Source organism: Solea solea, chromosome 17 (genome assembly GCF_958295425.1).
Source record: "Solea solea chromosome 17, fSolSol10.1, whole genome shotgun sequence".
Lineage (NCBI taxonomy): Eukaryota > Metazoa > Chordata > Actinopteri > Pleuronectiformes > Soleidae > Solea > Solea solea.
Window position 1 is genome coordinate 20,660,350 of NC_081150.1, and position 16,188 is coordinate 20,676,537.

General features: G+C 45.6%; 1 protein-coding gene across 1 annotated transcript; it reads right to left on the minus strand.

The window, feature by feature from the left end:
• Positions 1-2,016: 2,016 nt before the first annotated feature.
• senp6a (SUMO specific peptidase 6a) lies at positions 2,017-15,469 on the minus strand. Its single transcript, XM_058614023.1, has 23 exons — positions 15,322-15,469; positions 12,819-12,912; positions 11,606-11,669; positions 11,026-11,132; positions 10,783-10,935; positions 10,582-10,652; positions 10,013-10,107; positions 9,500-9,884; positions 8,863-9,101; positions 8,621-8,761; positions 8,060-8,093; positions 7,750-7,950; positions 7,245-7,438; positions 6,236-6,417; positions 5,914-6,030; positions 5,698-5,820; positions 5,520-5,612; positions 5,090-5,430; positions 4,352-4,437; positions 4,158-4,246; positions 3,906-3,974; positions 3,620-3,770; positions 2,017-2,635 (listed from the first exon to the last, which is right to left on the minus strand). Exons 1-23 carry the CDS (start codon positions 15,350-15,352, stop codon positions 2,396-2,398), a joined length of 3,300 nt encoding a protein of 1,099 aa, XP_058470006.1. The 5' UTR covers positions 15,353-15,469; the 3' UTR covers positions 2,017-2,395.
• Between the last annotated feature and the right edge of the window lie 719 nt (positions 15,470-16,188).

The following is a 16,188-nucleotide window of genomic DNA, read 5'->3' on the forward strand; positions in this document are numbered from 1 at the left end:
CGCAGCGATCCTGGGAAACTGGCCCCGTGACGTCACGAGTTGGGTAAATAGTGCCCGGCAGAGGGAGCGGCCCTGCAGGGGGCGCTGTACCACACTAGTCCTACAATAATAAACGATATTATTATTTATAATGTGAGCTTATTTTTTTATATATATATATATACATACATACATACATACACACACACTGGTCTAAAAAATAAAGGGAACACTAAAATAACACATCCTAGATCTGAATGAATTAAATATTCTTATTACATACTTTGTTCTTTACATAGTTGAATGTGCTGACAACAAAATCACACAAAAGTTATCAATGGAAATCAAATTTATTAACCCAAGGAGGTCTGGATTTGGAGTCACACTTAAAATTAAAGTGGAAAAACTCACTACAGGCTGATCCAACTTTGATGTAATGTCCTTAAAACAAGTCAAAATGAGGCTCAGTAGTGTGTGTGGCCTCCATGTGCCTGTATGACCTCCCTACAATGATTGGGCATGCTCCTGATGAGGTGGCGGATGGTCTCCTGAGGGATCTCCTCCCAGACCTGGACTAAAGCATCCGCCAACTCCTGGACAGTCTGTGGTGCAACGTGGCATTGGTGGATGGAGCGAGACATGTGGTCCCAGATGTGCTCACTTGGATTCAGGTCTGGGGAACGGGCGGGCCAGTCCATAGCATCAATGCCTTCGTCTTGCAGGAACTGCTGACACACTCCAGCCACATGAGGTCTAGCATTTTCTTGCATTAGGAGGAACCCAGGGCCAACCGCACCAGCATATGGTCTCACAAGGGGTCTGAGGATCTCATCTCGGTACCTAATGGCAGTCAGGCTACCTTTGGCGAGCACATGGAGGGCTGTGTGGCCCCCCCAAAGAAATGTCACCCCACACCATTACTGACCCACTGCCAAACCGGTCATGCTGGAGGACGTTGCAGGCAGAACGTTCTCCACGCCGCCTCCAGACTCTGTCACGTCTGTCACATGTGCTCAGTGTGAGAAAGAGAAAGTTTTGGAAAACATTTATTAAAATGATTAAACTTTTATCCCATAAACCTTGAATTTTTTCAATTAACTCCAATTCTTTTCTCTCTTTTTTAATTTTTATGACTTCACTGTTTGAAATCCTTTGTTCAGATGAACCTAGCCATGAAACTGGCTGGAAACTGAAGTTTGTAAACCCCTCACTCTCCCACACCAAAGCCCATAGAGAAAACCAGTGATTTTAACGTCACAGCACACAGGAGCTGTTGATCCACTGCTGCCTCCATCACTAAGTTCAAACGTTTCATTTTGTCACTTCGGCATTTAAAATCCTTTCTTCAGATTCACCTCAGTGACACAAAGTGACCACACGAGGCAGCAGTAGAGTGAGTGGTCTACAAACTTCAGTTTGTATGTTCTTAACATATCATAGATTTAAACTGATGTAGATTTTATTATCACAAGTCTTAAGTCAAGTGTTTAAAAACAACACAACAAAGTCCATAGAGAAAACCAGCAATTTAAGCTTGCAGGGACACAGGAGCTGCTGGTCTACTGCTGCCTCGTGTGGTCACTTTGTGTCACTGTGGTTAATCCTAACAAAAGTTCTAAAGCCAAATCAGCAAAATAAGACACGTGATGGAGGCAGCAGTGGATCAACAACAACTCCTGTGTGTGTGATGTTAAAATCACTGATTTTCTCTCTGGGTTTTGGTGTGGGAGAGTGAGCGGTTTACAAACTTCAGTTTCCTGTTGGAAAAGTCTGTCTCACAGTGAGATAAAGACGTGAACACGTTCTTAAAGACGTCGTAGACTTAACCTGATGTAAATCAGAGTGAGCCTCTGCGTCTCCACATTCCAAAAACCCTTAACTTTATCTTTAAAATGATAAGACATTTGTATAGAACACACACACACACACACACACACACAATGTGTGCGCTTTCATCTGAAGTGGTTTTAATGCTGAAAACTTGAATCCATTCACTCGACACTGAAAGAGAAACAACAAGCAGTGAACGACGACGTCTGCGAGTCAAGCGCTGTGAAACCTGGCTTTTTATTTTCCAGACGGTGGATTTGGTTAAATGACAACACAACAGTGACGTAGTCTCTGGGTTCTGTTGTTGTTGTTGTTTTCCTCTACACAGCTGGATAAAGAAACGATGGCTGAGCCCAAACAGAAGAACATCCATGACAACATAAATTAACGAGCCACTTCTCATAAAACAGTAAAATTACAAAGGCAGCGGGAAGAACTCCTGCGTATTTACACGTCGACTTCTTTATTTATTACAAACGTAAAGATGTGTGTGTGTGTGTGTGTGTGTGAGTTCAGGTGTTTCAGTGAAACCAGCAGCAGACAATCATCAAATCCTCAGGCTCAGGACCAGGTGGGCGGGGCCACCTCAGCGGCTCACGGCTAAATTCGGTGGCTGACTCGTGGTCAGGCTACAGGTCTCCTCAATCTCGGGCTCCTCTGGCGAGGTGGGCGGAGCCTCCAACGGCGCCAGCTCTTCCCTCTCCACGTCCTGCTGCTGCTGGATGTCCAGGATGAGCTCTTTGATCTCGTCGCGCTTCGTCTTCATCCTCTGCTGAGGAAACCAGTCGCTCAGGTTCACCGGCAGCTGGAAACTGGGGAGGGGATTCTGCACGGAGAAGAGGAAAACGTGGATTATTGGAAACTTGGGATGGGAGTCTGCACGGAGAAGAGGAAAACGTGGATTATTGGAAACTTGGGATGGGATTCTGCACGGAGAAGAGGAAAACGTGGATTATTGGAAACTGGGAAAACATGGATTATTGGAAATTCAGGATGGGATTCTGCACGGAGAAGAGGAAAACGTGGATTATGGGAAACTGGGAAAATGTGGATTATTGGAAACTTGGGATGGGATTATGCACGGAGAAGAGGAAAACTTGGATTATTGGAAACTGGGAAAATGTGGATTATTGGAAATTTGGGATGGGATTATGCATGGAGAAAAGAAAAACGTGGATTATTGGAAACTAGGAAAATGTGGATTATTGGAAATTTGGGATGGGATTATGCATGGAGAAAATGAAAACGTGGATTATTGGAAACTGGGAAAACATGGATTATTGGAAATTCGGGATGGGATTCTGCACGGAGAAGAGGAAAACGTGGATTATTGGAAACTGGGAAAATGTGGATTATAGGAAATTTGGGATGGGATTATGCACGGAGAAGAGGAAAACTTGGATTATTGGAAACTGGGAAAATGTGGATTATTGGAAATTTGGGATGGGATTATGCATGGAGAAAAGAAAAACGTGGATTATTGGAAACTGGGAAAATGTGGATTATTGGAAATTTGGGATGGGATTATGCATGGAGAAAAGGAAAACGTGGATTATTGGAAACTGGGAAAAACGTGGAGGTTTTTGTTGTTTTTTCAGTTGAATGATCAATATTTAAATAAATGATAAATATCTCTGAATAAACACCAGATCCTGTTAATTTTACAAAGTATTAAAAAAAGTTTCTACCTAACTTAACTTTAAAATTAAATCTTAAATTTACCGATGGGGGGGGAAAAAGGAGTTTGTTAAAACAAAAAAACGAGGGCAGAAAAGTGAATAAAGTGAGTTAACATGAGTTTCTCTCTCACCTCAAAGAAACTCTCCACATACTGCAGGACGTAAACTCCACAGTCACTGAAATTATCCTGCTGAGGCACACGGGGACTTGAACCCTTCATCACGTCCTTCCCAAAACTCCGCTGACTCCCTTTACGCACCTCCCACTCCACCTCCAGGTACCTAAAACAAATGCACCCACGCTCAGTTTCCTCAGTGGAAGATGATCTTTTCTCCTCTTTTCATATCTATGACAGAGTTTAAGTCTACGATATCTTAAGAACATATTATTATAATAATAATAATTGTTAGACTTACTCTCTGAGAGTTTTCACCACAGTGGAGCGAGCCGGACCACGCAGCGAGTCCATGATGAGAATACAAGGCCTGGTGACACAAGACAAGAGATGAAATGTTTGATTCAGTGTCAGGGTGACCTCTAGTTTCTCATGTCTGTGTTCAACTGAGTGAACTTTCATAAAACACTTGTGCTTTGTGCTCACTGTAACGTTAAATCAGCATAATCAGAGCACTGGTGCCCCCTAGAGGCCAGAACATGCATCCACTCACTGTTTGCACAGGTTTGGTTTTGAGGCCAAACTGGAGGCGTCGGCGCTGAGCGTGTCTTCAGCCAGAGTCTCGTCTTCACTGCACTCGTCCTGCAAACACACACTCAATTTAAACTACCAGTTAAAAAACATTCATGTAAATCTTCTCCAGATCACCGTGACCGACGAGAGAGAAGAAGAAATCAAACAAGTCACCTGACACGAGCTTTGGTCGTCGGAGAAGGTGTAGGTGTCGTCTTCTTTATTTGAACCGTAACAGACGCTGATTCTGTGCAACTCACCTGCAAAAAAACACCAACAACAATTATCATTCAGCCACACAGAAAAAACTCACATCACACCGATGTTAAAATCACTGATTTTCTCTATGGGGTTTTGTATTGAAGACAAAGATTCACTTAACAAAAGACTCAGCTAATACAAAATCTACGTGAGTCCAAGTCTACAACGTCTTTAAGAACATGTTCACGTCTTTATCTCACTGTGAGGCAGACTTTTCCAACAGGAAACTGAAGTTTGTAAACCACTCACTCTCCCACACCAAAGCCCATAGAGAAAATCAGTGATTTTAACATCACACACACACACACACAGGAGTTGTTGATCCACTGCTGCCTCCATCACTAAGTTCAAATGTCTTATTTTGTAAATTTGGCTTTTAAAATCCTTTCTTCAGATGTACCGCAGTGACACAAAGTGACCACACGAGGCAGCAGTAGACCAGCAGCTCCTGTGTCCCTGTGAGCTAAAATCACTGATTTTCTCCATGGGGTTTGGTGTGGGAGAGTGAGTGCTTTACAAACGTCTGTGTAACAGTGCGATAAAGACGTAAACATGTCCTTAAAGATATCGTAGACGTGATGTAGATGGACCGGGAGTCTCTGTGTCTCAGGCTGGTTCTCAGCAGGAGTTCTCTGTCAGACTAAAACTCACTTGTGTATTGCTGTTCGCCGTCAGCTTGGACGCTGCCGGCCGCCATAAAAGTTCTGGAAGGGTCTTGTCTCCCGTCTGTGAAGCCGTTGTTGGCGAGGTCACCACAGAGGCGACCTTCTCCAGGCACGTCAGCGGCGCCGGGCGACGGCTGCTCCGAGGACACGTCCAGCCCGTCTCCGTCCGGCGATAGAGGACGACAGTGTTCCGGGATGTTCTCCTCCGACGAGGGACGATCCACAAGCGAGCTGGACGCAGCAGACGGGTCCCGGGACATCGGGTTCTGCTCGAACACTGGACCCTCGAGGCCCGGGAAACAGATGACGGCGAGGTACCAGTGAGCTCTGATGGAAAACCCACAACGATCAGATCATTCTTCAACAAACAAATCCTTCAGGACAGAAATCTGAACGTCAAATATCGTGGAACTCACGACTCGTTGATGGGAACAAAAATAAAGTCCTTCTGGAACAGATCCACGTGTCGAGTCCACGTCTTCACCCTGTTGTGCTTCCTCTTCTGGATTCTGGGGAGAGACAGAGACAGCGTTTGTAGTTCAGCAGACAAACGTGTGAACACACAGCAGTGTCGTGGCGCGGTCGTGTCCTCACGGCAGGTTTGTGGTTTCTGGAACGTTCCTCCTCTCCCGCTGGTTCAGCCTCTTGTAAAAGAAGGAGCTGAACACATGGATTCTTTGTGCGTCGTCTTTTTTCAACTTCTCTAAAACTAAATATCTGAGAGAAGGGCAAAAAAAAAAAGTGTGAAGGAAATCTTCAAAAACTTTTTTTTAGAAGGTCGTTCGTTGGTTCGTGAAGCAAACGACTTACTTTAAATAAAAATCTATGATGACGTCGTTGAGGAATTCTCCATCGTTAAGGCAGTGGAGGTCTTCATTCGTGACAGAGATGCCACCTTTGGCTGGAGGAGGAGGATACACCATTAACCTGGAAGACAAACACAAGTCACTGTGTGGTTCATGAACAACCCATTTCACTGTCAAAGGACAACTTTTAAACTTAAAAGACCTCAAATATTTATTGGTTATCGTTTACCAACGAAAATCAAACATTGAGACATAATTTAAGTGAATTCATCGAGTGAAATCTACGTCACTTTAAGTCTACGATGTCTTTATCGTTCCAGACTCACTTGATGATTGGTCCGGAGAAAGTGGGCTGCAGGTCGGTCATGTCGTCGTCCTCGTCTTCAAAGTACGTGCTGTTCTGTTGGCGAGTGGACATCCGAGTGCGGACGGGCATCGTGACCTGTGTGACCTGCGTGACCTGCGTGACCTGCGGGGCGTTTTTGGGAGGAGTTTGCGTCGGCTTCACCTGCAGAGGAACAACAACAACAGCAATCACTGCAAAAACTCAAAAAACCTTTATTTTCCAAATACAGAGTCCAATAAAGAGCTTTTAAAGCCCAACTTCTTGTCCAATAAAACTCCTTTGATCTATGATGGGATTTTTGTCCTTTTAAATGTTTCTTTTCAGGTGTAGAGTTGTTTTTTCTGTTATTTATCGATAATTACGAGTATTTAAATCAAAGCAAGTGATTCATAATTATAATCAATTGCAATAACTTCAGTGAATTAATTGACGATCTAGAGAATCAGCAGGTACTGGAGGAAATGTGACGCTTTTTAAAGTGAATGAAGTGTCATAATTATTAGTCTTTTCACCAATTTTAAACACGATTTGTTTGTTTAGTAAAAATGTCAAATCTGTCAAGAGACGGAAAAATGCACGAGGGGGCGCTACAGAGTCAGAATCTGAAAACCTAGATCAGTGTTGGTCAAACTGTGGAAATGATTCTTTGTTTTATGGAGCAAAGAAAACAGAACATATTCACATTTAAGAAGCTAAAAAATCAAACAAACAGACAAACAGATTTATCAATTATAAAATGAGTTGACAGTTAATTCACTTTTCCTAAAGACCTCAAATGTGTTTAAAAACACAGGAAATCCAACATGGCTGACTTCCTGTTTGGGGTGCATTTCAGGAAGTTTCATCAAAATCAACGACGATTTTTTAAATGACGACTTTCAATAAGGGCACTATTGAGCCACACTGTTCCACCTGCACCTGAATCAAAGGCTTCATCACATGTGATGGCCGTGTGAGGCCACGCCCCTTCGGTTGCGTCCCCCGCTCACCTTGTCCTCCTTCTGCTTGCTGGCCTTGTTGTAGTTGACCAGGCGCATGTTGGCCTCCTCAAACGGCAGCTTGGCGGGGAAGCCGACGAGGTTGTTGGCGCGGCCGATCTCGTTCAGGATGTCCTCCAGGATCATCTGCTCCTGCATCGCCAGCCCGTTCTCGAAGATCAACACGATGTACTTCTCGTCCGACTCTGCGGAGGAGCAGAGAAACAGAACCGGTCAGCGGTGAGGACCTGAGGACCCAAGGCTCTGAGGCTCTGAGGCTCTGAGGACCTGAGGACCTGAGGCTCCGAGGCTTCGAGGCTTCGAGGACCTGAGGATCAGAGGACCTGACCTGAGGAACAGAGGACCTGAGGACGTGAGGCTCTGAGGATCCGAGGCACTGAGGACCTGAGGACCTGAGGATCTGAGGATCTGAGGATCTGAGGACCTGAGGACCTGAGACTCTGAGGACCTGAGGATCACCCCCGCCCGTACACACACACGCCGTACATGAACTCACCGTGGCTGGTGCAGTCGTACCAATCGCTTCCCTTCTCCCTGTTCATGCTCAGCTGCGTGCGCAGACGCTCACACTCCAGCGGCGTCGTCTGGAAGAACAACACGGGCAGCTTCCGCACGTTGCACCACTCGCAGCTGATCAGCTCTGACGCTCGGAGGCTGACGTTCTCCATGGTCTTGGCGCTCGACTCCGAATCCGACACTGACACACGAGAGGAAGAAGACGTCAGAGCTCACTTCACTTTCAACAAAAACTGTAACGACAACGTAATTACAACACAATACAAGGAGTTTTGCTGCCGTCTTTATACCTTCTGTTTCCAGCTGGACGTTGGTGGTGGTAAACTGAGAGGAGAAAAAGCAAATAAAACATTTATTTAACGTTCATTTTATACAAAATCTATGTCTAAGGCTGTGATATCTTCACGTCTTTATCTCACTGTGAGACAGACTTTTCCAACAGGAAACTGAAGTTTGTAAACCACTCACTCTCCCACACCAAAGCCCACAGAGAAAACCAGTGATTTTAACATCACACACACAAACACACACACAAATATGTGAACATATTCTTAAGCTGAGTCTAAACTTAAACAATTACACTTAAATAAAACCCTTTACTTTCCCTTTAAAGTGTGTTTAGTTGACTTTAGCGTACCAGGAATAAAAACCCCAAACTTAATCGCTTTCAAATTAAAAGCCCACAGACAGACATATTTATTTTCTTTTACTCAATTTCCGTCTGTCAATGCTTAACAATAAACAATAAAAATAAACTTTCAACTTTCAAAGAGCTCATGTTGCTCTGACAGGTGAATCAGTGGGAAAAAGGGCACCATCTAGTGGCTGTGCTTCAAAATAAAAGTACTCACGATGACGGGTTTGGTCACAACCCTGCGAAGAGTTCCCACCCTGACACTCCGACACTGCAGTATGATGTTGTCGCACTTGTCAGACGACACTTTTGGCTTCTTTGTCCGCGGAGAAAACTGCTCAGGTGGTTGATTTCCAAACTGAAAAAAATATTATTATTATTATTATTATTATTATTATTATTTATTTTGTCAAACGCACGACAAACACCACGACTCTGACCCGCCTCCTGCCCCCTGACCTGGTCTTTCATCCGAGCCCGCCGCGGCAGCGTGATCTTCATGTTGACGTCTTCAAAGAACTCCGTGTTCATGTCCTCGCGGTCGCCTGCACTCTTCTCCGCTGCCTCCACTCTGCCACCGGAGGGCGCCGGCGAAGAGTGCGCAGAGTCTGCTGGCCGAGGGGAGACGTTGTCCAGCCTGTTGACACTTCCTGTGCTGGCATTGTCGGCGTCGTCCTCGTCATCGCTGGACAGGACGACTGAAGCGGAGACAAAGGATTAGAATATCAAATATTAGTCTTGATTAAAGGGATATGCAGTCAACCCCCCCCCACTCACTTTCTGCACTCAATTTTTAGCATTTGAAAATCTTAATTTAGATTTACTTCAGTGACACAAAGTGACCACACAAGGCAGCAGTAGACCAGCAGCTCCTGTGTCCCACGAGCTAAAATTGCAGATTTACTCCATGGGGTTTGGTGTGGGAGAGTGAGCGGTTTACAAACACTGAGACAAATGCGTGAACTGACGTAGACTTTATGAGCCGAGTCACTGATTTGGTTTTGGTGTCTTTAAATTTGAAATTCACGTTGCACAAAGTTTATGGACTAAAATCCTCGTCGTGTGCAGAAATAAAACCACGGTGGTCTTCACTCACTGGGGTCGTTGAGTTCGTGCTGCTGGCTCGCGGTGGTCGCTCTCTTGCCTTTGGTCGGGTTCCTGGCTCCGCAGCAGCTCGACGTCCCGGCCGACAGCGGCGTCCTGCCGTTGCTCAGTGGCAGCAGAGTTCCCCTGGCACTCGTGAGCGACGTCCTAGTGGTCGTGGCCGGCTTGTAGAAGTTCTGCTGTGGGCTGTTTGGTCCGGGGGACGGCTGCGATCTGATGGGGGGTCGAGGGGTCGGGGAGGAGAGCGCCGCCTGCTGGCAGGGCAGCAGCGCTGCCGGCGGCGCCGCACCGCTCCCGCAGCTGTGACACTTGGTGGCGCCGTTGCTCGGCTTGTTGCACTTCACACACAACGAGTGGAAGTTTGACGGCCGCAGAGGCTGAAGCAGACAGACAGAGGGCGCCACAGGTTACAATAATCCAAGACCATCTGATCTCAGTGTGTGTGTGTGTGTGTGTGTGTGTGTGTGTGTGTGTGTGTGTGTGTGTGTGTGTGTGTGTGCGTTACCTCTGCTGCTTTGACCTGTGAGGGGAAAGAACAGCAGCCGTCCAGCGGTTTCCTTTTCTGATGCACGCGACGTTTGATGTTCAAATCCTCGTCCTCTGGAATGTTACAGAGAAGAAACCATGAGTCACTCCAGACGCACGGCCCGTGGAGTTAGGAATTATAATAAGATTTTGTGACTTTAAGTAGGATTTTGGAACTTTAAGTAGATTTTTAATTCTTTCAAACGTTGATGTACAGTTTTCATTCTGGTGTCGGACGTCGTGCTCGTGACTCTTCAGTGACGACTCTCTTGTCACATTTCATTCTCGGCTCAGCTGAACCTCAGAGCAGGATCTAAATAAAGCACCAGGTTCTATCACTGATGGAAAAGCAGAGGTGCCGAGTCGTGCCGTGCCAGGACTGTGTGGTGGAAAAGCACCATCAGAGGCGGAGTTACGGAGCCTCTCTATTACACACTTCTAGCGCGACTCAAGTCTACTCGCTGTGGCATCAGTCACGTTGTAGCAGGTGCTAACAGACAGTACGATGATGATGATGATGATGAAGAGTCACTACAGGTCAGAACGCACCTGGAACCTCTGGACAGGTGAGGACGATGCTGTCCATCTCTACAGCCTGTTGTGTTGCGGAGAGGTCGTTTCTGCAGGAAAACAGACACACGAAGACCGCAGCTCTGAGTATATCAACACAATAATCCCTTCACATGACCCGTCTGGAAGAAGACATGAGGATAAAGGAGTTTTCCTACATTAACACTGTGTGCTCCTCACCTCTGAGCCGGTTTCCTGACGGCAGACGGCATCTGTGCGTGCTGGAAGTGTCGACCCTGTAAGACGATTCCCGGCGGCGACGCGGGACTGATGATGAAATAGTTGGTTCTGTTGGGCATCGGCGAGGACGTCGCTACCGACAGAGGGACGTCGCTGTGGGAGACAGAGAGACAGAGGGAGGGAGTCAAACATGGACCTGTCTCAGGCTGCGACAGCGGCGGCGGCAGAGCACGGACGTGGTACCTGAGTTTCCTGGGTCCCGGTTTGTTCAGAGGCCTCATGAGATGATTTGAGCGGTTCTCGTACGTTCTGATTGAATCGGAGGACGTGAAGTGTCTGAGGGAGGGAGACTGGACAGAGGACAGGGTTACGGTGTGGTTTTCTGTACAGTAGATTTTTATTATTGTGCATCCGTCTCTCGCGCTTTTTTCGAAACAAAAGCCACTTCGGCGTTAACTCGTGTGTGTGTGTGGGTCCTCGCTCGCTCGCTCGAGAGCGGCACTCGATCCTGCCAGGCTGGTGTTCCGCTAACGGACAGCAGGGGGCAGTAGTGATCCTGCATAGTGCTGCTTTAACATGAAACTCATCTGGGGCTTCACCTGACTCCACATCTCCAACATCGTTTCAGCCCGACTGTCTTCAGTTTTTCCACGTGCCTGATGTGTCGTTTAGTGCACACGGTAAAGTCACACCTGCCAGCTCTGAAGCCTTGTGATTAAAAGTCAACTTCTGACGTCTGCCAGTTATTTTAGTCCAGTACTGGACCGACACCCCCACAAAATACCAGACCAACCAACCAGGCCAAAGCGGGAGCAATTTTTACCTTTTTCTCCTCAGGGGAGGTCGACTGTGGCCTGCTCATCTCCTCCATGCTCACCACGCCGGCTCTAACAAGACAAACATCAGGAAAGACATCAGAATCATGTGCATTAGTGTGTGTGTTTTATCACCATCTCTAATGAACACGCTTCATTTCTATATTTTGTTTTGAGCTGTTGTGTCGAACATCATTGTTTTTTTTCCAATGAAGTAGACAGGGATCAAATTTAAATAACATGCAGATGAAATCAGTCAGAAAAATCTTCAACATTTAACCATCAAATATAAAAAGAAAACACATCAGTGCGTCTTAAATTAACCGATTCATTTGTTGATTGAAAGACACGAAAGTTTTGAATTGTTGAATGATGGAAGTGACTCAAAGTCAGCGGCGACTGTGCCTTGAGCGCCCCCTGCTGCTGGGAACCAGGAAGGCCACAGAGAAAAACACATTTTTGCCACTTAAAAGATTCACTCAAGTTTGTAAACCACTCACTCTCCCACACCAGCCCTCATAGAGAAATTCAGTGATTTTAGCTGGCGGGGACACAGGAGCTGCTGGTCTACTGCGGCCTCGTGTGGTCACTTTGTGTCACTGAGGTCAATCTGAACAAAGGATTTTAAAAGCCAAAGTGACAAAATAAGACATGTGAACTTAGTGATGGAGGCGGCAGTGGATCAACAACTCCTGTGTGTGTGATGTTAAAATCACTGGTTTTCTCTATGGGGTTTGGTGTGGGAGAGTGAGTGGTTTACAAACTTCAGTTTCCTGTTGGAAAAGTGAGATAAAGACGTGAACATGTTCTTAAGACATCGTAGACTTAAACTGACCTCTTTTGTTTAGTGGCTAAAATACGATTTACCTCATTTCCTTAATGGCAACCCCAACAGGGGGAGGCGTGTCAGTATGTCATAAAAGCATGATCTATGCTTTCAGGATAACTTGCTGGAATTCCTTGTTAAAAGGGTAAAATAAAGAAACCACTAGAGACCTAAATGGTGGGAATCCAATCAGGATCCAGTTTCTACGACTTAGGATTGAGGTGAGATCTGAGTGAGACCATGATGTAAGACCGAGCATAAAGAAGCTGCTCCTCAGCAGGAAGTGTCAGTGGAGTCTTTTCCTGTATGTGGAGCGAGCGAGAGAAAGAGACAGAGACACAGATGGAGTGATGCAGCGCAGTGCTGGCGGCGGGGGAGAAGAAAGAAGTGCTTACTCATGTCTCTTCTCCTCTTCACTGTCACCAGACAGAGAAAAGCTCCAGTTGTGTTTGAAGCCTCCATCTCTCCTGCTCTCTGATCTGTCCAGGCCTGGAATCACAGACGCCACACTCAGTCAGTGCAGGGACACACAGACACGCACACAGACAGACACGCACACAGACACGCAGACATGCAGGCGCACACAGACAGGCAGACACACAGACGCATACAGACAGGCAGACACGCAGACAGGCAGACACACACAGACAGGCAGACATGCAGACACACACAGACAGGCAGACAGACTCACAGACAGACAGACAGACACGCACACACGCAGACACGTAGACGCACACAGACAGGCAGACACACACAGACAGGCAGACAGACAGACACGCACACACGCAGACACGTAGACGCACACAGACAGGCAGACGCACACAGACAGGCAGACGCACACAGACAGGCAGACACGCAGGCGCACACAGACAGGCAGACACGCAGGCGCACACAGACAGACAGACACGCAGACAGACAGACATGCAGGCAGACACACAGACAGGCAGGCAGACAGACAGACATACATGCAGGCAGACAGACAGACAGGCAGACACACATGCAGGCAGACAGACACGCAGACGCACACAGACAGGCAGACACGCAGACAGACATACATGCAGGCAGACAGACAGACAGACAGGCAGACACACATGCAGGCAGACAGACACGCAGACGCACACAGACAGACACACACACAGACAGACACGCAGACACAGACACGCACACAGACAGGCAGACACACACAGACAGACAGACAGGCACAGACATCACAGAGACATTTTCTTCATTAAAACTCCTGTGTGTGTGTGTGTGTGTGTAGATGCCACAACAACAAAATGCCCCAGTGTGTAACTTCTGTCTCCAGAAACACTGCTAATATGACCATTCAACCGTGCTTGGAATGTAACAGCAGCTTGACTGTATTTAGATGTTACGTACTATAGCAGTAAATGATTCATTTTAGTTTTATTTTGAAGACGCCGTTCAGCTCAGTCCTAGAGACAGAAGTGGAAGTTCTGCTGTGAATGAAGTCAGCGCAGAAAACATCAAACAGACGATCAATAACACTCATTTTCATCAGCGATTAATCAGTCGGTCATTTTCTTGATCGATCGATTAGAAATGTTCACATTTAAGAAACTGAAATATAACACACTTTAAGTTTAACAATTAGCCCAAATCAAAACGATTTCTCAGTTGACAATGAATTTAGTAAACATGTATTTAATTGATTCAGTCTTGCATGTTGAAACACAGAAGTCTTATTCTTCTCTTTTATAATCTCAGAATACATCGCCTAGATAATTTAATTCATTATAATTATGTCATGAATGAATCGATTAGTTGACAGAAAATGTCAGAAAATACTGAAAAAATGTTGATCAGTGTTTGTCAAACCTGGAAATGATGGATGTTCTCAAATGTCTTGTTTTTGTTGACAAAATGATTCGGGTTTAGAAAATAGTCACATTTAAGAAGTTGAAAAATCATACAAACTGGCTTTAAATATTAAAAACAGTAAAACCAATTAATCAAGTATTCAAATAGTTGACGATTAATTAAGTCATCGATTCATCAAATAATTGTAGCAGGACTAACATTATATCAAATGCAAATAAAAACCATATAGTGCTTCCCTGTTCAGGTTGTATAGAATCTTGTTGTATCTGTTTATTGTGTCATTAAAGCTCAGTTTGACTGTTTTCATGTTGCTTATTCACCTCATTTTACTCGTAGTATTTAAATTGTGAATGTAAGCTGTCAAAAAAATGAAGGTCAACATGAAAAAGGACAGAAAAGCAAAATAAAAACACTGAAAAATTGATATTTTCTGCAATACTCTTTTTCTTCATCTAATAGCCGGCTAATATGTGATGCTAACGCGTTAGCGGGCTAGTTCTGAGCTAGCAGATGAGTGTCTGTCTCTTGGTGTCAATTCAGACACAAATGATAATATTACTTTCTCTTTGAAAATAGTTTATGCATTTCTTAAACGTTGTACCAGCGTTGTGTTGAGGTTGGTGTTATTTTAGAGGCAGAAAAAGCATTTTTCTCTGCTGTAGCCACGTCCAGCTTTAACAGCACAAATCCGGCTAACTTCTGACTGAACGATGCTATCTTATTAAGCTAACAGAGAACCGGATTCAGTGTTTAAATAGAAGAAGATAAAATCGAGCCGAACAGGCCCGAACCAGAGGCCCATCCCTGGCCGCTGTGGTGCATGTTTGTTGACCCACAGATGCGGCGCTGTCACCGGCCTGGCAGCTCGTTTAAAGCCCGGCTGTGTGAGCAGAGCGAGGCTAACTAACGTTAGCTCGTGTTAGCCGCACTGCTCAGGAGCCTTCACATATTTTGTGACCGACATGAGCGGCGCAGGAGCCGGACTCAGTGTGGGCAGCGAGCCCGGCGTGTGGAGCCGGGGCAGTGGAGCAGCGGAGCGGGAGTGTCAGCGCTTACCTTCGAAGAAAAAGCTTCTGTTGTGGGCCATGTTTATTCCATGATACTGCCGCTCAGATGACAGCGGTCGGTGCTCCTCATCACAGGCTTACACACAGTGAAGCTGCAGAGCTGCTGGAGGGAGGCTCCGCCCCCCCGGAGCGAAGCTGCTGCGCAAAACAAACTCCCCGCCGGAAGTGACAGCAGCGGGCTTCAAAATAAAAGCATTGTGACGGCATAATGGCGATGTTATTCCTCTTCCGCCAAAACGTACCGTTTAATCGGAAATGGTGTGCTATGTCTTTTTTAAGTGTTCGAGTAACCATGGCGATAAAAATCCACAAAAAACTGTGGATAAAATGAATGGAAAACGGTTGAAAAAATCATCACACCCCACTTTGGAGCCTCACAGTGTTGTCATACTTTAACGCAGAGACGTGGTTCAAACTTTAAACGGATCACAAGACTTAAGACTTTTCAGATTTTATAATAAGTGTGTTAAAAGTGGCCCACTCTAGCTGAGGTCCATGAAAATAATCTGTAAACAAACTCTTTTCCTGCCCACTATTTTCCAACCTACACAGACAGATTTTTACATAAAAACGTTGCTATGGTTGTCGTCTAAACCTGTGTGTTGTTTTCATTCTCATATGACTTGCAGTTAGTTTTTTTAAAATCACCTAAAATCACCTTTCATTCACCCCCATGTTAAAACTCGGCTCTGAAGTTTTTTAAAAATGAAGATGAGGGTGATTTTAAAACTGTAATTTCTCTGTCAGTTCACAGCCGTTTTTCACAAATGTAAACGTGGGAGCTCCTGAAAACCTCCTGACACTCACACACCATCTCTTTCTCTGTTTTTCACAGGTTTTGGACAGTTAGAAACAG

Bases quoted from the DNA above. Each gene is read 5' to 3' on its own strand.
- senp6a (XM_058614023.1), bottom strand. From the start codon at position 15,352: ATGGCCCACAACAGAAGCTTTTTCTTCGAAG. The intron at 12,913-15,321 runs GTAAGCGCTGAC...CTGTGATTCCAG, and splicing joins CAGAAGCTTTTTCTTCGAAG to GCCTGGACAGATCAGAGAGC. The intron at 9,885-10,012 runs GTAACGCACACA...TGTCTGCTTCAG, and splicing joins CACAGGTCAAAGCAGCAGAG to CCTCTGCGGCCGTCAAACTT.